Source organism: Vigna radiata, chromosome 11 (assembly GCF_000741045.1).
Source record: "Vigna radiata var. radiata cultivar VC1973A chromosome 11, Vradiata_ver6, whole genome shotgun sequence".
Classification (NCBI taxonomy): domain Eukaryota; kingdom Viridiplantae; phylum Streptophyta; class Magnoliopsida; order Fabales; family Fabaceae; genus Vigna; species Vigna radiata.
Genome location: NC_028361.1, coordinates 2,901,927 through 2,922,675, shown reverse-complemented (window position 1 = coordinate 2,922,675; position 20,749 = coordinate 2,901,927). Strand labels below are relative to the sequence as shown.

Here is a 20,749-nt window from a genome sequence, read left to right as displayed (position 1 = left end):
GCTGAGATGACTTCTGAAAAATAAATAAGTAAATAAGCATGATGGTCGGAATATTTTATGTTATCCACTCATCAGATTCAACGATTACCTGAACTTGGTCATCCTTTCATGCTTTAACCCCTCAAAATAGTTTGGTATAAAGGAGGCTTGCTGAAGCCACAACATATAAACCATGCTTATTTTACGCCCATATTTAAAACTCAAATTCTGTTAGTTAAAAAGAATTTATAATTATTATTACTACGGGAAAAATTTTCTATTTTGTGGGAAAGTTACTGCAAACCATTAATTTCAATTTTGTAAAAATACAGTTAAAAAAATCCAAATCACTTAAGCAAATATTGAATTAAACTAAATAATGAAATAAAACTCATATATGTGGCATATTGAATCACTTATTAAAGTATGCAAATATTGGATTTTATTTTTTATATATTCTAAATATTTTTATGAGAGATTCTAGAGTCTAATTAGATCACTGCATGTGATAATTTTTCTTAAGAATATTTAACACTATTGCATTCACCTAAAATAGTCAAACTTAAAATCTGATTAAGTTTTATATCAAGTCGTGGCACTTTTTTTTCAACTGTTTGGTATCATCATTATATTCAGTAAAGGACTGAAAGTGACATGATCAATTAGGATTCCAATCCATTGTCACATAACTTTAATTATCCTTTTCAGCACATATTAAGTGTGGGTCAAAGAATTAATTAAAAAATTAAAAGAATTGTTTGTAGTTTTAACACAATAAACAGTGATTTAAATAAAATTATTTTGGGTTAAATATGTTTGTGGTCTCTTAACTTTCAGTGAAAATTAGAATTAGTCCCTCTTCAAAAGTTTGATCTAATTTAGTCTCCCAACTTTAGAAATGTATGAATTTAGTTCTTTTAACCAAATTTTGTTAACTTTATTTGAGATTTCAAACGCATTTCTCAGTTAACATTGAAGCAAAAATGTGTCAAACAGTATAAACAACCTAAATGCTATCATAAAACGTGCTTGAAACATCAAATAAACATGACCAAATTTAGTTAAAAGAACTAAATTCATATATTTTTAAAGTTGGAGAACTAAGTTAGGCCAAAGTTTTGAAGAGGGACTAAATCCAATTTTCACTAAAAGTTAAGAGATTAAAAACATATTTAACCTAATTATTTTTTAATTCATAATATTTTATTTAGATATAAAATAAGGATCAGTGTGGGCTTTTTTTTTATGGAGTATATGATGTAAAGAATTGATTTGAACTCAAAATTTATAGTTAAGTTATTCTAACTTTGTGTATATACACACATGCAAACATTTATGGCCTGTTTGCTTTAAAGGAAATTACTGTTACCATGGATTGGCGAAGACGAATTATCAATTTATTTTATATTCGTTTTAAAGGATTGGCAAAGAATGGAAAGCGAAGAATTGCGGGATAAACCACTTTTTCAATCCTCGCTTATATACAAAGATTTGAAAAAATTTATATCAAATGTCCACCTTGCCCTTTTTCAATTTTTGTAACTGTGTTACTGATTTTATTTATTTGAATATAAAGATTCAATATGAAAGATGAAAGGGATTAGAAACAAATGATGCAGACATAATAAAATAATTATAATAAATATAAAAATAATAATAATAATAATATAATAATAATAATAAACAATAATAATAGTAATAATAATAAACATATTATAATAATAATAAAAATAATGCAATTTATTTTCATGTTAATAATAATATTAATTTTTTATTTTTATAAACATTTTTATAATTAAATATAATATTAACCATTATCATTTTATATTACTTTAATACTTAGGGGCATTTTGATAATCTTTCATTTCTACCAATTAAACAAATTTTTTAATTCTATCACATCAATCAAATCATACACTAATTCTCACAAACTTTACCTTCAAATCCACTCTCAATTACCTACAAATCTACTCAAAAAAACAACAAAATTACCCTCAAATCCACTCCCCCAAATCCATTCATAACAACATAGCATTACTCTTTAGTTAATATCATTTAATTATGCAATCTTGTATAATCTTGTATTGTGTTTTAGTAGTATTATATATGTTTATTTAGAGTGAAATATAAAACAATGATATATTTTAAAATTGGTGTAGCAAGAAACATATTATATTATTAAAATTATTATTCAATATGTATATTTATTAACTTTATATCATTACAAAATTAAAAATTTAAATTCTTAGAATTTAAAATTCAAAAATTATAAATTATGGGCGATAACCAAACAAAATGACAAAAATAGCAAACAATCACATCATCGTGATAAGAATGTTGTCGCCACATGTTATTATAATATTACGATGTTAAAAAAAATGAGACAAAATAGATATTTTTTATTCATAATATTATTTTTCGTTTTGTGTCACATAAATATACTATTCAACTCAATATTTCTCTATTTCTTATAATAACATTTATTTTTACAGTCAAAGATCTTACTAATAAGGTAAAAGCATAACTTTTATCTCTTTCCTCTTCAGTTGTAATTTTTTCTTTTGATGAAAACTCACGTTAATTAAAATTAAAACTAATATAATTTTTTTTATGAAATTGAATTAGGTTTAAAATTTATTTTTGAATATTACTAATTAAAATGTTTTACTTTAGCTGAAAATGACATTAAAATTTCATATTCTAGTTGAGCAACAAAAATGGTTATTGAAAGTGCAATTGGTCCATGACTAGACCTTCCAACAACGTTTTTACCAAATATATAAAAGAACAGACTTTAAAAGTTCTTGTCGCTGTCCTTCCAAAAGAAAGTGACTTCACTGTCATCTTTTATTTGATGACTCGTTTCCCTCCTTCCCTTCATTTCTTGCAAAATGATAAATTTCATTTTCTGGGTCGGCCAATTTTTCATGTCACTTTAGCCTTTCAGGATACAATATTTTAAACCGACATCATCAATTTAACATTGTTCTAACAATTTGCGTGGCGGTGGCTACTAGCATATTCCAGCATGATGAATCACTTTGTCTTTATCAAGCTTCTTAACTCAAACATGGGATTCAAGTCACAGAACACTACCAAGCACCGTAAATCACTTCAATGTCATGCTCTTTTGGTCATACTTCGACACCTGCTAGAGGACTAAAGTAGTTTGCAATTTAGACTGAGATTCTAATATATGTATATATTCACCTTTAATTTTCACTTCTTATCAAGTTTCTGACTTTTGATATCGATGGAGCTCAGTTCATTCTCTTCCAATTCGGCTTGCATTTCTGAGACTGTAAATGCTGGAAGAACAACAGCCTATTCCTCTTTGCTCTCTAATTTCAGCAGCGTTAGATTCTCTAGACAGCTCAACTGTTTCGGAGGTAACACCAAATAAAGCCTCATTCAGGCTTTTCTTTCTGTTGGTTCTTCAGTTTTTGCATTTTCTTTTCCTGTATGTGTACGGATTGAAACATGCATGGTTGGTATAATTTGAGTTACTCAATTGGTGCTGGGTTTTTTACTCGGTTATCTTCAATGTCAGGGTTATTTCTGAGGAACTATGAAGCCTTGAATAACATTTACATGGCTCATAGAGCTGTTATCAGTTCAGTTGGTCGAGATGATCTTGCGGCAGAAACGAGTTTCCATCGTATGAATGGCATAAATGGCTCAACTTCTAGCTTGGGTTACAGAAATCTGAGAGTACTTGATGCGTTTGATGATGTGTATGAAGGGATTGTAGTTGATTCAGATGGGTTACCAGACGACCCCAATAACTTCGAAGCTATTCTGCGTTTTTCTCTTTCTCATTGGAAAAAGATGGTAAAATCTCTGTCCATGTTCCTGGAACATCTAGCAGAGAAAATGTTAACACCTGATACTGTTGCCGATTCCTCTGAAATTAGCTTCTTGTACTATAACAACGGCAGAAGTTTATATATAATGTAATTGGGGAATGAAAGGCATAGATGTTTTCAGTTTTATTTTGTTTGTGATACCATTTGTTGCCTCATGAAGTATTGACAGAGGGTTATCTGATGATTGCAGGGAAAGAAGGGGATTTGGCTTAGATTGCCTTTAGAGAAATCTGACCTAGTTCCAATAGCTATTAAGGTAACATAACTTCATGATTGATTACATAAAACAGATAACTAATTGTGTTTTGTCATATATTCAGTTCTTACTGTGCTATTAATTATAGAAGAATTGTTGAACCTATGACTCCTGCTCTCAGGAAGGCTTTGGATACCACCATGCAGAACCAGGATATGTGATGTTAACATACTGGATTCCTGAAGGACCTTGCATGCTTCCATTCAATGCATCACATCATGTAGGAGTTGGGGGATTTGTCATCAATCACAGAAATGAGGTACTAACATCAAAGTCATGTACGATGATACTGAATCCAAAACATAGAAAACAAACTTTAGTTGATTTTTTCCTTCTCTTCCCCGCAAAATGATCTCCTTATTCTGCATTTCTAAACCAAAAATGATCATCTTATTCATGCTCTACTTAGTTTTTTGCGTTTCTGTTATATGATTTCAAACTTATAGTTAAGTTAATTCATTTAAGCACTTGCATTAATATGATTTCATCTTATAAATTTTCGAAGGTCCTTGTAGTCCAAGAGAAGTACTGTGCTCCTGCAAATCGTGGTCTTTGGAAGATACCAACGGGATTTGTTCTACAGGTAGTTCAGTTTCACTTCAGCCAAGTTTCTTTACATTTTATATTCCAACTCAAAAATCTTTACCAGTCTTAACTTTTGGCAGTCAGAGGAGATATACGAAGGAGCCGTAAGAGAAGTGAAGGAAGAAACTGGGGTGAGAATATGAGATGTTCCTCTGGTGTTACTTCATATTGAATTTGTTCATGCTGCATGATATAGCATCGTTACTTAAAGTCAGTGCTTTGTTTTACTGCCTTTTGCTCATGTTGCAGATTTGTACCGAGTTCATTGAAGTCATAGCATTCAGGTAAGAGCATTATCCACACTCACTTTTATGTAATTTTGAAAGTTTAAATGGCTTCGAATGATTCTGAGTTATATTGAATCTTACATTCCCACAAATATTTAACCAATTGAGTACAATGTGATATATATAAACTGGTAGAAGTTCGTTAACAATACTCAAAACGTTGTTAATAAAATGTGCTACAAGGTTTTTAATGGTATGGTTGTGGTAGTTTTCTTGTAATTTTCATAACCAACAATGTTTGATTGGTTGCATCATCAATTCCAGACACGCACACAAGGTGGCATTTGAGAAGTCAGATTTGTTCTTCATCTGCATGTTAAGACCCCTGTCAGCTGAGATCACTGTTGATGATCCTGAAATTGAAGCGGCCAAGGTTAGATAATCTTATTCATTGACGATGACAGAAATAATAACAACCAATTAAGATCGAGTAACCTTTCTTTTCTATAGAAAGTGAATAGTATAACACTGTTTCTATACATTAGAGACACTTGTTTGTTATACTATTTTTTCACGCATGCAGAAAAAATATTGTAATACTGACATTATTAATCTAATTCTAGAAATTGGATCTAAGATGGGATACACAAACTGATTCCTGTCTCAATCATGGTTTTTTGTTTCTGATGAATCATGATTGTTTTGCTGATTAAGAATAATTGACGTGATGTTTTATGCAGTGGATGCCTCTGGTTGAGTTTGTAGAGCAACCACTTCTCCAAGAAGATTCAATGTTCAAGAAGATCATAAATATCTGTATTGCTTGTGTTGAGAAACGTTACAGTGGACTATCTGCACATCACATGGTTTCCAAATTTGATGGCAAGTCATCTTCCCTGTACTATAATGTCATCAACATGGAAGATATCAACTGTCTCACTCAAATCTAAAAACCATGAGCAAGTGCTCTTTTAACGCAGCTAATACACTATACTACTATAATTCTTCTCAAATTTGAGCAACAAGTTGATACCTGATATAACCATACACTATAGATGATCATACCCAATTTGTTAAGTAATGAAACTGAGATTTTACATACATGATGGCTTCAAGAGCAACGTTGGAATGTAGCATGCGTAACTCTCACACTTGTTCATCACGCCTTTGCAGTGGAAATTTGATTGTGTGCGTTCCAACTTGAGCCAAGCAAAATGATTCTTGATCCATTCTGCAACATTCCCTTCTCCCCAAAACCAAGAAATTCTCAAAGAAACCCTTATCATATACTTATCGTATAGTAATGATATCATGACACACTTTTACGTTTAACGTTTATTTAAAGTGTGCTAAATAATCAATTTTCTTTATAATATATTCTTTACAATTACAATAGTATCATGACATACTTTTACGTTTATATGATACATAGTATAAGAATAAAAAAGTGTAAAGTTTTAAAATTCTATTATTATAAATTCTCTTATTATAAAGTATATTTTGTTGACGTAGTGAATAAAACTAGTAAATTATGTTAGACAAAAAAATACGTAATGTATATGACGTATCAGACCTTGGATGTGAAAGGAGATGATAGTTGCATGTGATTTGTTTTATATTTTTGACGTGAGTTTTCTGTTAACGTAATTAATATTGATTTATTTTTTCCATCGTTTTCATCATCAACTTATTTAGTATTACAAGAAAACTTTAATTTATTACAGAGATTATTCCATGACTTGGACTGCAACGTGTCTGTATTTGTAAATTGAAATGGAATAAGTTGTAAGGTTTAGCATGATGTTCTGCCATGACATTGCCACTGAATTTGGAGTCAAGATGGCGAAGAACTTGGAGAGGGTTGGCTTCTTCTCCCAACCAGAGAACGACAACATCATGTGAAAACAAAGAAAATTCAAGACTACATTATTAACCTTCAATTATTTCCTAACCAAAATGGTGCTCCATGCCTTGCATTTTTCATTCAATAAAACTATGTAACAATCAATTTTTTATTTACTTTTATATTTTAATAACAAATAACATTTATTTAATTTTACAATAAATAAGTAATGAGGAAACCTTTTTAAAGAAGCGGGTATCATACATACATGTACCATCCTAAATACATAATTATTCCTTCTTTTAATTCAATTTAGAACATTATTATTAAATGGATAATGATATTTTGACATCTAAATTTTAACAAATTTTTGACACCGAACACGTGTCATAAGTCAATTGGTCAGTGTGTTTAATGTTTAAAAAAATTGAAGTATATGGACCAATTGACTTATGACACGTGTCCGGTATAAAAAATTTGTTAAAATTTGGATGTCAAAATATCTTTATCCTATTTTAAACTATTAGCATTGTGATCTAGCATGTAAAAATGACAATTATTGTTATGGTTGAAGCCACTCACTTTTTTTTTTTTTTATATAAAAACTAACAACATATCATAGAGCAAGTGCCTCTTTTTTAAATTAAAAGTACATTTTTTATATATAGAAGTACTTATTTATTATAAAATTATAATTATATAAAGATGATGAATAAGTAAAGGATTAGTGAACATTGAATTCCATTATATTTGTTAACGATCTGACGACAGAAGAATCTAATTGTTGACTATTGGGCTAAGTCTGAAAAAAAATAAAAAAAGTTAATAATTATAAATCTTATTATCCACAGTAATAAATTCAGACAAACCGAACTGTGATTGTTGTTATGAGAATAATACAGTTGCAGTGTGAACTCAAATAATGACGGCGAAGCCACTAAACCCAAAATCAACCTAATTTCAAGCACCAAAATTTCCATATCCAACTTTTACTCCCAATTCCTCTTCAATATTTCAATCCCCACTTCTACGTAAGTTTCTCTTCCCTTTCTGGGTTTCTTTTCAGCGATCCTGCTCTTCACACCTTCAATGTTCGTTTTTTCATTGCATATTCCAAATCTGTAGAATTTCGGGGAACATTGAATTGAATCTCTTTGTTTTGATTAATTGATGCTTCTGCAGGTTTTTAACGGGGAAGGGGATGGGGTTGTGATTTGTAATTGAAGAAGGGGTGAGGACGCGGCCACAATGCGGTGGTTTCCGTTGAGTACAACTTCAAGCTCGGAACAAGAACGGGGTAGAGAGAATAATACTGTTCGTACTTCGGTGTATCTCAATGTATATGATCTTACTCCCATAAACAATTATCTTTATATGCTTGGCCTTGGAATATTTCATTCGGGTATACAAGGTTTGTGTCTGTTTTCCTTATATTTCCTTTCCTGTTCTTTTTTCCTTCCTTTATATGGATCTTTTTTCTGTTATTTTTCTTGTCTGTGCTCATTCTGGGGCGCCGCCGGATATTGCAAATTTTAGCTGGGTTGAAGGTTACCACTAATGAATGAGGGAATTACTTTAATATACAGTTTATTACAGCGAAGAACTTGTCCCACCGTATGAGATTACATGTCACCATTGGGCGCAGTTGAAAACTAAAGTTTGAGAAATATTATTTAGCATGAGATCTTTATTGAGGGCTTCTTTCGTAGTCTTTATTGGTGACCCTTCTTCTTTCTTCACAGTTAAGGAGAAGGGTTCTGTTAGGCCTTCGGCAAGAAACGTAAAATTTGGCGATGTTCCGATCATGAATTTACAGTTTATGATTGCTAACAATGTATGCTTATTAAAAGAGGGGAAATAAAGGGTAATTTTAAACGAAGTTGTTATATAATAAATGACTTTTGCTGTGTGCATTGTACCTGAAACGCGGCAGGTGTTAGAGAATACGTTATTAGCCTGCATTGTGTGTATTATTCTACGATTTGGAACGCATGGTGATGTACAACTAGCCGTTAGTTTGGCTCCTTAAAATTTTTTACTGAATAATTGATGTCTTTTGTACTCATTCTGTATTTTTCAACCATTTCTCTCTCTCTCCTCCACACCTAGTTTTCCGTAATTGATCTATTTTGGGATTTTTTTACGTACTTAAAGTCCCCCGGTGATGAATTTATGAACCATAGGGTGAATTTTGACATGCAAATTTAAGCTTTCTACTGGATATTGATTATGTGCCATTTCGACCAGGTCATCATGCTAAAAGCGTAACTTCGTTATGTATAGAGTAGTCGATGGTTTCACAAATGTGTAATTTAACAGTTTAAAGGAGGACAAGACTAAGTGACTTTACCTTCCTTTTTTTTCTGCTCATGTTGATTGCTTCAGTTGTTTAGAACAGCTACTATTGCTTATATCTAAAATGTGCCTTTTGATACTGTGAATAAACTTGATTACCTGTTCCATTTTGAATTTAGTCAGTAAGCTGGCCCTGAAAAAATTCTGGACAGGGAGCTTGGATGTACATGAATATTTGTCCTGGTTTATTTTTCATTCAGTTCCATTTTAGTTGTTAAATACCATCTTGCAACAACTTTAAGCTTATTTTTTTCATGAACAGTGCATGATATTGAATATGGCTTTGGAGCACATGAGTATCCAAGTAGTGGTGTGTTTGAAGTGGAGCCTAGAAGCTGCCCAGGCTTCATCTTCAGACGATCAGTGTTGTTGGGAAGCACTGATATGTCCAATTCAGAATTTCGATCTTTCATAGAGCGCCTTTCAGCAAAATATCATGGAGACACTTATCATCTTATTGCAAAAAACTGCAACCATTTTACAGATGAAGTTTGCCAGCATCTAACAGGAAGTCCTATCCCCGGATGGGTAAATCGAATGGCTCGTGTAGGTGAGCATCTTTCCGCTTGCTTATTCTTGTTGTAAATCACAATTTGGTTTGCATTAATAATGCACATGTGTAGCATACGTTAGTATAGCACCTTCCATTTGCTTCTTCCTTTTTTGTTTTAAGAAGATACGGTCCAGGTTGCACAGATGTGAATTTCACATTACCGCTGAAATGGGTTATAAGAGGACAAGGGAAACAAGCATGCTTACATTGGGTTTCGTTTTATGAATCTTCTGATTATGGAGACTAGTTTTGTTCTCATCTAATCATGTGTGGTTTAATCTTTTAGGTTCTTTCTGCAATTGTCTTCTGCCAGAAAGCCTCCAGGCTGCCGCAGTTAGACATCATCCAGAACGTCTTACATTTTCTGGTAAGATGCTAGGATTATAATGGTCCAAATTGATTCGCATTTTATGGGTTTCTAAAAGCTAAAGTTAGCTTATATATTAGTTATAAACAAAAACTTGGAGAAGTTATGGGAGAACATAAATTAACTTATTTTCTAATTAAAATATATGACAAAGTTTCTACAAATTAGTTTATGCTTACCTTGTGTTTGGATGAGGTAATTCAAGAGAATAATTCGTTTATTTGGTGAATTTAAAACTCCTTGGAGTAAATTTCAATTTTAGCTTATGAAGAAGGTAATTTCAATTTTGTTTTGCTAGAAGTACTTATGAAGAAACTAGTCCAAATAGACCCTATGTTTCATTTCATCTTGTTTTATTGGCTATCCATGAAAGAGTATCTGTTACACATGGGCGCATAGAAAGCATAAGCATGGCCCGATGAACCTTAAGGACTGCAGAGCAATTGCCCCGAAAAGATACTTTTTTACTTGAACATATTTAATAATTTTTTTGCCCCAAATAAAAGAATAGGCGTTTCTCCCATGAGATATATTTTTTTAAATAAATGTAGAAATGAAAAGAAATAAAAGAGAATAAATTGATGCTAATTTTATAGCTTAATAATATTGTTGCTGCTTGCTGCTATTCCTTGGGGAAAAAATTATCATTCCTCACCTCTATTTTGCATATTTCCTTTTCACAGAGACTAGTCTCTCAATATTTTAATAATATTGACGATAAAATCGTACAATATTCTCAAGATATGAAAGTATGTAGAGGGAAATTATAATTTTTAAGAGCTTAGATATATTGGATTTTTTTTATCATTATATTATGCATTTTGTAAAAGCATTATTTGACGAAAATATTATCGATTAATCTCTTGTCCTCACTATTTTCTTTTCTTAATCCATCACTATATGTAACCCTAGTATGCATTCTTATATGAAGTCCATTTTAATACTTGTGTAAAAAAGGTTGAAGAAAGTATGCACTTCATCATCAACCAAGAAGTAAATGGGGCTTTATTTCTTCCCTTGCAAAAATATATCCATGGACACATGTTTGACATTTTAAAACACATTGATTAATTATTGAAGAATTTGCTTTTGAGTTCCTTTAATATCTCGAAGAGATGTCCAGCAACAATTTGTCGTGTTTTGTATAATATAAGTTCTGCTTTTGTATTGTTCATTGGATCTTGTAGCATAATGGAGTCTGGTTCCTTGTTCCTTGTTCCATATCTTGATTTTAACTAAATCATGTGAGGAAGGATCTAAATTTCTGCCATTGCAGATGATGATGGATCAGGATCTGATGGTCATTCCGCATCCATTGAGAGTGAAGAGGATGAGCCCAATCATCATTTGCTAACTGCACCAAATGGTGATGTTGCTTTCCTAAAGGAAAAACCAGTTCGGCTGGCGCGGGAGCACCTATGATTTTAGTTGGTTTACCTTTTGTTTTATATTCTTTCTTTGTTCTCTTGGCTTGTACCTATGTATGATCCTAGCTTTAGTGCAACGAGTTTCTCTACTGGAATATTTAAGACTCACAATGCATGCTTTGTAGAACAAAGACTATAATCTGTTGTATAATGTCCTGTACGTGTCAAAATAGACTGGTTAGGAGTACAGACAAAAGTGTTCGGGTATACTGTTAAATCTGATTGAGTGATTCCTTTCCCAATCCATCCTTTTTGTAACGCACAAAATGACTAATTAATGTAAACCTTGTGTTTGCTCCTTATATGAATGAAAATTTGATCAATTAGTGATTTGGACCTGCATCAGTTGAAAGCTTCACGCAAAGCTGGATGCTCTATTTTTCTTTTACAATGACAACTGCTATAAAGATAGATTCCTGGTAAGTATGTAGACATACGACTTGCTCATTCGTAAGAAACACGTTGTTAAGTGCTTAAATTAATTTTACACCAGTCTTGGTTTTCCCCATATTTTCTTCTTCAAAGTTCTTCCATTTTCTGCCTTACAGATGCCTCCATTATGAGCATAACCCTCAATATATCAGTTCTATTAAGCAATTATTTTATTCAAAATTATTACCACAATTTAGGTTTTACTGTGAATGGTGAGTTGACGGAATTCAACTTCTTTGGATTGTTTACTTGCTTGCATCTTCCTCCTAGGAAGCTAAAAATAGTCTGTTGATGGTGCCCTGGATTCTTAAATAATTTTTTACCAAACCATTATCTTCAGCCGATTGGTTGGTTTATACGGTAGTCATTATTAAGTGACTTAACATAAACATTCCTAAATTGCATGCTGTCCAAAACAATTGACAAAGATGACTACTCCAAGTCAAGCAAATTAGCCAGAGAAATTTAGTTATAATAGTGGAAGAAGTACGACTTGGGAGGGAAGCCCCTAGCTGCAAGGCGCTGAATTGGTCAACAATTGAAGTTCGGACACTTGATGTGACTTTTGAAAAGTTTATTCTACCTGTTTGCTCCTTTACAAATTGCTTATATTACCCCCATCTGAAGCTTGTTGAAGCCTGCAAGAAACCAATGCTTTTAATTCTTTTTGCAAAGTTCTTCTAGGCGGCTGAGGTTTCTTTACAAAGTCTAGATCCATTTCTTTATCTTGGTCTTCGTCCTCACCAACCACGTACTTCATCATCAACATAAAAAAATAAAACGCCTCATATATTCTATTCTCTTGGTAAACTTGACCCATCATCCTCTGCAGTCCCAACTGATGGGTGGATTCATCACTCTCTTTCTCATCTGTGTTCTCATCTTGCAAAGCTCTGTTCTTGAGGTGACCCATGCAAGGTTCCAATCAACAAAGTGTGGAGATGCAGGTCCTGACATCCACTATCCATATCAGATAAAAGGTCAGCACCAGTACGATGAGTCCCTTCCTGGTTTTGAGCTTCTTTGCAAAGATAACCTCACCACCATCCACTTTCCATCTTATGGAGATTTAGAAGTGAAGTCTATCTCCTATGACACCAAAGACATTCACCTCCTTGACCCCAAAAATTGTGTGCATCATGTCTTTCTAAACCTCAATCTCTTCCTCACTCCCTTCCACTATTTTTATGTTCTGAAAAATTATACATACCTCAATTGCTCAACCACCCTTCTACCTCCTTTCGTGGAGATTCCATGTTTAAGTGCTGCTAGTTATCATGTCTACACAGTTGACCCTGCACTACCAGTGCCAGGTTCATGTGCAGGAGTTAAAACCGTTGCCATTCCTTTTGCATATAGCCCTTATCTCTCGGACAGTAAACTCGGTCTTAGATTAACATGGGGCATGCGTGAACCTCAAGACAGGGAAACAACAAACGGTGCTAGAGGTTCCCACACATCGCGTAACATAGGTAAACTAAACTAAACTATTCTTTTTTCTTGCTTCTTGTTTGAAAATTTGGAATGAATATTTCTAACATCTCTGTTTCTTTAGATTATTACTCTTTTAGTTTTCGATTTTCTTAACGATGTTGTTGTTGTGTTGTGCAGGTATTGGGTTCGGCATGTTTGTTTTTGTGATGGCAATGTTATTGCTTATAAGCACAAAGATTCGTGTTGCCGCGAGGAATAACCATCAGAAAGAAGGGCAGTTATTGTATAGTTAGACAGATTTCTGGCAGACAGTAATAGACTTTTCAACATTATTCCTGTAGTTACATGATATTTCTTATATTTCTCTTCTAGCTGTACCTGTTACATTTCCCAATTGAATATATTTTCTTCTTATCTCACGTCAGAGGAAACCAAACAATCAGTGTATACGATATTGAATGACATCCTTTTGTCCTCTTACCACTTCTTCCGCGATACTTCTTACTTCATGTTTGGATCTGAATTAAAAGATTGTTCTTCTTACATATATTATCATCAATTTGATTCTTGTGTAGGTGAGAGACATTGTGTTTACTAATTCATTCACTTGCTTAATTCTAAAATGGGTTAAATATGTTTTTAGTCCCTATATTTTGGAGTGATTTTGGTTTTAGTCTCTCTTTCAAACTATAGTACAATTTAGTCCTTCAACTTTAAAAAACTCTGGTTTTAGTCCTTTTTACCAAATTTTTTTAACTTTATTTGTTGTTTCAAACGCGTTTCTCAGTTAACATTGAAGCAAAAATGTGTCAAACAGTGTAAACAATCCAAATGCTATAATGTGACGTACTTGAAACAACAAATAAAGTTTAAAAAATTTGGTAAAAAATGACTAAAACCATAGTTTTCTAAAGTTGAAGGACTAAATTGTACTATAGTTTGAAAGAGGGACTAAAACCAAAATCGCCCCAAAGTATAGGGACTAAAAACATATTTAACCCTTCTAAAATTGTACAAATTAATCTTCGAATATTAAATTTAAATTTGACTTTAATTCGTAAACTTTGATATAAAGTTAGAATTCATATCTTAAATTTTGATAAAGTTTAATCTTCAAATTTTAAAAAATAAATAAATACATTTCTTATAATTGTTTATTTGAATTTTTTGTGTGTTAAACAGTTTCTAAAACTAATTTTTGAGTTGTTTAAATACATAAAATAAAATTAACCGTGAATTAAAATAACTATATCCGTTATTTTGTTTTTAGTTTTAAGACTAAAATATATTAATTTTTGAGACAAGAACGAACTCTAATTTTCTGTTCAAGATTAAGAATTAAAAACACATTTAACCATTGAATTTGATTACTTAAATAACAAAACCTTAACTTAATTAAGATCAAAATTTGTTCTTAAACTTGTATTTTAATGATAAAATTATTCCACATAACTTAGTTACAGGAGATAATTGGATGACTTTTTATATAGTCAAGGACTAAATAAATTTGTTTGGATCTTGATAAAATTGACAATGTTCTATGAGTACAAGAATCAAATTAACCATTTATCTGATTACTAATGAGGAAATGAAAGCAGGGAGATTACAGTACACTCAATGAGAATGATGAAAATAGAAGGCAATTTATACATACTTAGGGTAGGGGACACCTTTGTGAATCCCTAACAATAAGACAAATACACCGAGGTAGGTAATGGGAATCGTGTTGAATAATGGGCTTTGGAGCCCAATTCCAAGCCCTAGCAACTCTTTTATAAAAGGCCCGAACAAAAAATACTTTGTTATGGGAACAGCTTTAAATATACATAAAGTTTTGGACCCAAAATTTTCATATCAAAATTTAACACTGAAAATACTCTTTCATTATTTGGACAAATTATTTGTGTTACCTTGATCTTCAAAAAGTTTTGTTAATACAAATTCTTTTATAAAACATTCATGGATTAAATAAATAAATAAATAAAACTATTAAATTAATATATTTAAGGATTTATGTATCAATCTGGTTCCAACGAGTGTTTTATTTATTTATTGTTAAATGCCATATCTGCCAACTAGACCAACCACCCAGATAAATAAAACATCTGCTGGTTGGTACTAAATCGTATTGTGTTCATTTAATCCATTCACATTGAAATTTTCTCCCCATTTTTTCATCATAAGTCAAAGAAATAAGTGTAAACAGCATCAATTATTTATGTGCTACTCACTTAATTCCTCCTTTGTCATTTATGAAACTCAACAAAAAGTTCTCTATCCGTTACAGCTCATAAAACAACTTTCCTTTTTTCAATGAATGAAATTTCACTAGTTTATTTTATTTCAAATAATACTATTTTATAACATTAAAATATGCATATTTTGTGACTATTATTTCAAACAAAAGTTTCATTGCCTTCATTCTAAAGTCTCTTAAAATCATTACGTTTAAAATAATAGTTTTCTTTAATTTTAAAATATTTTTTCAGGAAATATCGCAACTTTTAATTACAAAGAATGAAACATAATATCAGTTATATTGAAAAAAGCCATAAAAATAGTTGAGTCTGAATGCATGTTAATTAAATATTTTTAATTATTTTAAGATTCTGTCGTATATTATTAAAATCGTTAACGTAAATATAACTATTAATATTTTTAAAATAAAGATATTTAAATCCCTTTCCTGTCTCGTGCTGCACGCTACCAATCCCAACCCAACAAGTATAGTTAGCAGTTGCTGGTAGCCTTCACTAACAGAAAACCTTCCTTTCCTTAATCTCACAGAATCGCTCACTCGTTCTGTTCCTACCGTTATGGCTCTTCCTTCAATATCTTTTCTCTTCATCTTCACCTCCTTCATCTTCTCCGTCTCACACTCAATACCCTTCATTGTAATTCACGGTAAGTTTTTTTCTTTTCAGTTTTCCAATCTGTTTATATAACCAGTACATAGTGTTGTTGCTTTTTGTCGTGATTGAACTTACTAGGCAGTCCAATTGTTTTTTTTTTTTTTATTATTGAGGTTTTCGTTTCAGGTTATGTCCTTGGTTGATGGGGTTGATGAAAGTCTCTTCCTTTTGCTCGCCTGGAGATTCTAACGAATCAGTAGATATTTAAAAAAAAAGGAACTATTTTCATTTTACACTCTTTTTTCTACTCTATTTATAGTTAATCAATTGTCTTAGATTACGTTTGACCAAAAAATATTAGAGTAACCTGATTCATTTTAGATGGATGCAGCATTGTGTTATGGAGTTTTTTATAACTCTGATTTACCTGGTTGTGCTTGAATCCTATTTTTGGTATGCCATGCCTTTTAGTTGAATTATAGACTACACTGGTTCTTGATTGCAGGAATTGGGGATCAGTGCTCTAATCGAGGATTGAAAAGATTCACTGAGGAATTGAGCAGCTTTTCTGGAGTTGAAGGATATTGCGTGTATGTTTGTATAACTTTTTGTATCAATTTCTTGTAAAGGAATTTCTTTCCACTATCTTCCCTGGCCTTTTTTTATCCTCTGAAAGTGCACTGTAATGTAATGTTGATTTCGCTACTAATAAAGTTTCCCTATTTCTTCAGCGAGATTGGCAATGGATCATGGGATTCATGGTTTCTGCCTTTGAAAGAACAGGTAATAGGATTGGAGGTTATTGAGATATTTTAAGAATTGATTATTTTCTAACTTATCAGGTTTTCCGTGGCTGCAGGCTGATATTGTTTGTGAGAAGGTGATAAAAGGATTTCTGCTATGGTGGTACTTCACATTTCTAGGCTTTTGAATTTAAACTTGCTACTCCTCTTCCCACATGTACAGGTGAAGCAAATGAAAGAATTGAAGGATGGATACAACATTGTTGGACTTTCCCAGGTAAAGCATGAGCGTTGGGATTTTCTTCATTTTTCTCTTGTTATGTTCATGCAAAGTGGACCATAGTGGGATGAGACTTTTGTTGTTGCAGTAGAGTGCTGATTATTGCTCTATCATATTGGAAAGTATTTGATCATTATTACATCACAAAATTTTAAAAAAATAAAAAAAATCTTTGATGACGTCAACAAAGTGGTGAAATTATATCGAGAGAACGATGTTTGATTGTGGTAAAAACTGAAGTTGAATAGAGTGATCAATATACTGTTGGGGCAGATGACCAATATCCAATCTTCTTCTTCATTCCTTTATATATAATATTAGATCTTCTGTGTTCATTTTATTAATTTCTCATCTTACAGGGAAATTTAATTGGTCGAGGTGTTGTGGAATATTGTGAAGGAGGACCTCCCGTAAGAATCTACGAGTTTAGATGTGCAATTCTTTTTTTAATTCTCGTAACTTACTGCTTTACCTGTGTTTCTGCATATTCCACTGCTAAGTGTGCTTACACATGTTTATAGTCAGAAATACACTAGAGAATTATTCGGTTTCCTGGAACAATGAATTAGGAAGTCTGGTCCATAATTGAGAGGCAATAACTCAAATTGTAGGATTTTACTGCTTCTCTATTTTAAATTGGGGGATTCAGTTCAAAGAAAAAAAAGGACTGGTACCAAGAATATGAAGAGAGATTATTTCTGACAAATTCATGGTTTGTTACACATGTGCATATGCATTTTTCCATTTACAATTGGAGCTTTTTATTATGTAGTTTTAGCTTAATCTTTCATTGTTTCTAATTATGATGACAGAAAAATAGAAATGCTATTCTTTTATTTTCAATACGTTATTCATCTTTCTTTGTTTCAAAATAATAAGAAATGGAAATGCTTTCATGTTCTTTCCAATTGTATCAATTTAGTTCATTCTTATTGTCCTTCTCTTCTTTCTTGCATATTTGTGAAATTGTGAGTATTCTACTCTCTCTCTTTCTCTCAGTATTCTTCTTCTCTGTATATTTAGTCTCTATAAATTCCCTCCTTGTTAACTTATTCATGGGATTTCTTATTTCTTTCTTATTTTTGGAACAGGTGAAAAACTTCGTCTCTTTAGGAGGACCTCATGCTGGTACTGCTTCAGTTCCCCTATGTGGTGTGAGTATCATTGTCATTTTCCAGCACGATACCTTTACAATTTCTGTCTTCTATTGACTTTGGAAATACCATGAGCTATGTCATCAATTTCCTTTGTCTTAACATCACATCAAGAAGAGATATAAAGAATGTTAGTGTAAATGTTAGAATTGGAATCCAATGCTTAGTATTTGTATTATTTACTGAACTTGTTGGACAATAGCAGAGATGATTACAAAAAAGATAAGAGTAAAACTCAAGCAAAAAAGAAAATAGACCTTTGTTGAACTAGACCTTAGTCATCATAGAATACTTGACTTTAGCTTAGTTAATTTTTTCCACTAAATTGACAATGGAATGCGCTTCTTCTTCCTTTTACAGCGTACTTTAGATTCACTATTTAGATAATGCCCGGTGTTATGGTTGTTTACATCATATTACAACATTTAACTTGATGTCTTGTCTCTGAAAAGTATTGGTCATGCTGCTAATATGTGCAAAAGAATAAATTAGAAAAATTCGATATATATTAAACTTCTATTTTGCCTAGTTCTAATGATTCTGAGTGGTGCTGTTTCAACAGTCAGGTATCTTTTGTATTCTCGCGGACCAACTTATCAAGGGAGAGGTTTACAGTAGCTATATTCAAGTATTGTTCATTTCCACCATTTTTTATTCTGTCTTTTATCAGATATCTACTGTCTCTGATTTACTTCAATTTTAAAATATTGCAGGAACACTTGGCTCCTAGTGGCTATCTTAAATTACCGAATGTGAGTTAGACTGTGCTAAATAATTTATAAGTTGTGATAACTAATAAATAACTTATCTATTTATCTAACAAATGCAAATTGAGTAATAAAAAGTCATCCTTGGTAGTTACTTTGTTTAGTTTTCAATTTCAAATATGTTTTTTCTGCGATGGAATAAACTGCTGTGCTTCTTGTTGTTTTTACTAACAGTAATTCCTTTTCATATCTTAGCTGTTCATTTGCTTTAACATTGCTCAAAACCTTGAAATTGGTATAAATTTTGATTTCAGGCCATACCTGAATATTTGGAGAACTGTAGATTTCTTCCAGTGCTTAACAATGAAATACCAGACAAGAGAAATTCCACCTACAAGGAAAGATTCAGTAGCTTGCAGAATTTGGTACTTATCATGGTAAGTCCTCTAAAGTTATTTTTGTAGACATAGTGAGTAGAATATAGCTAATTTACTTCATGAGGAAAAGTTACATAATTATGTTCCCGTGTTGTACGTTAACAGTTTGAGCACGACACTGTTTTAATACCAAAGGAAACTTCCTGGTTTGGATATTACCCAGATGGCTACTTCAACCCGGTTTTACCTCCACAATCAGTATGATTCTTAATTCAACCTTGTTTTCTTATATCATGTACTTGGAAGTGATAGTTAATCAAAAAAGCAAAAATAATTAGGTGACACCTTTGTAAAAAAAAACAGCAATTGTGCAAAATACTAAAGTACAAACTTTGGTGCAAGGTTTTTACTATAATAGACCTATTGATTTTGTTTTATGGTATTAATCTGCTTCACAGACACAACTCTACATTGAGGATTGGATAGGCTTAAGAACTCTAGATGAAGCTGGTAAACTTCACTTCGTAAGTGTTCCAGGAAAGCATCTTGGAATCTCCGAAGCAGATATGAAAAAATATGTAGTGCCATATTTGAAGGATCAAACATCCCACCAAGAACATGGCATCAATAAAGCAAGGTTAAGAATGCGAGGAGTTAATCAGAAAGTTATTCAGAAACCATCGACCACTCCATTACTTGATGGATCATTGTCATATTCGTGGCCTGCACCATTCAAGGCTTTCATTGGTGAATTGATTGGCATTAATGTAGATGAATCTACATGATGGAAACAATCGCATTGCAATTCAATGTTAAACTAAATCTATTCAATTGAACAAAATTGTGTTTTGTGTGCTGGGTTGTGACTGATCAAAAGAATCTAGTTGCATCATATTAGATAGATATAGCATAAGAGTACATCATATATTGACATTAGTTTAGTTGATGATGATCAAAATGCTTCACTTGGAAGGCTTAGCTTCTATCTTTTGTAGTGTTAACACCTAATTTTGTTTCACTTCCTTCTACCTTATTTTTTAATACATACTTATATATATTAAACAATTCATAATTATGTTTAGTGTCGGGCCCATATGTGGATAATAAGCATAGAAATTGGGCCCAAATGTGGGTAATAGTAGAAATTGGGCCCAAATCATTTTTGGTTTAATGATAATAGTCTTTTATCATTTGATTAGCATGGATCCAAACACTCGATCTAAGAACCATTTTGGGGTGTTTTTCTGTTTACCCAACATATTTCTTTTGTATAATCTCCCATTCAATTTGGAACTGATATTACTTAATGTAA

At 32.0% G+C, this 20,749-nt stretch overlaps 4 protein-coding genes across 6 annotated transcripts; all 4 read left to right on the top strand.

Annotated features, from left to right (window-relative positions):
• The first annotated feature begins 2,800 nt into the window (after positions 1 to 2,800).
• Positions 2,801 to 6,666, top strand: LOC106777406 (nudix hydrolase 8). Of its 3 annotated transcripts, none has more exons than XM_022775740.1 (11): positions 2,801 to 3,143; positions 3,244 to 3,368; positions 3,530 to 3,810; positions 4,036 to 4,101; positions 4,223 to 4,360; positions 4,607 to 4,684; positions 4,767 to 4,817; positions 4,936 to 4,970; positions 5,238 to 5,346; positions 5,654 to 5,795; positions 6,638 to 6,666. In XM_022775740.1, exons 1-11 carry the CDS (start codon positions 3,097 to 3,099, stop codon positions 6,649 to 6,651), a joined length of 1,086 nt encoding a protein of 361 aa, XP_022631461.1. In that variant the 5' UTR covers positions 2,801 to 3,096; the 3' UTR covers positions 6,652 to 6,666. The 3 variants fall into 3 exon arrangements, with proteins under 3 accessions (XP_022631461.1, XP_022631462.1, XP_014520477.1); XM_022775741.1 differs by lacking the exon at positions 6,638 to 6,666 and adding an exon at positions 6,087 to 6,235; XM_014664991.2 differs by lacking the exon at positions 6,638 to 6,666 and having other exon boundaries at positions 2,804 to 3,143; positions 5,654 to 6,014.
• Positions 6,667 to 7,632: 966 nt separating this feature from the next.
• On the top strand, positions 7,633 to 11,781 carry LOC106776321 (deSI-like protein At4g17486). Its single transcript, XM_014663735.2, has 5 exons — positions 7,633 to 7,787; positions 7,939 to 8,167; positions 9,374 to 9,661; positions 9,951 to 10,031; positions 11,308 to 11,781. Exons 2-5 carry the CDS (start codon positions 8,005 to 8,007, stop codon positions 11,451 to 11,453), a joined length of 678 nt encoding a protein of 225 aa, XP_014519221.1. The 5' UTR covers positions 7,633 to 7,787; positions 7,939 to 8,004; the 3' UTR covers positions 11,454 to 11,781.
• A 125-nt stretch (positions 11,782 to 11,906) lies between these two features.
• On the top strand, positions 11,907 to 13,804 carry LOC106777300 (LEAF RUST 10 DISEASE-RESISTANCE LOCUS RECEPTOR-LIKE PROTEIN KINASE-like 1.2). Its single transcript, XM_014664872.2, has 2 exons — positions 11,907 to 13,362; positions 13,502 to 13,804. The coding sequence occupies exons 1-2, from the start codon at positions 12,732 to 12,734 to the stop codon at positions 13,615 to 13,617; spliced, it is 747 nt and encodes a 248-aa protein (XP_014520358.1). The 5' UTR covers positions 11,907 to 12,731; the 3' UTR covers positions 13,618 to 13,804.
• A 2,218-nt stretch (positions 13,805 to 16,022) lies between these two features.
• Positions 16,023 to 20,502, top strand: LOC106778007 (palmitoyl-protein thioesterase 1). The gene is made up of 12 exons (XM_014665882.2): positions 16,023 to 16,228; positions 16,682 to 16,766; positions 16,908 to 16,959; positions 17,036 to 17,056; positions 17,143 to 17,196; positions 17,559 to 17,609; positions 18,291 to 18,353; positions 18,916 to 18,981; positions 19,067 to 19,105; positions 19,375 to 19,497; positions 19,603 to 19,695; positions 19,896 to 20,502. Exons 1-12 carry the CDS (start codon positions 16,141 to 16,143, stop codon positions 20,220 to 20,222), a joined length of 1,062 nt encoding a protein of 353 aa, XP_014521368.1. The 5' UTR covers positions 16,023 to 16,140; the 3' UTR covers positions 20,223 to 20,502.
• Positions 20,503 to 20,749: the final 247 nt, after the last annotated feature.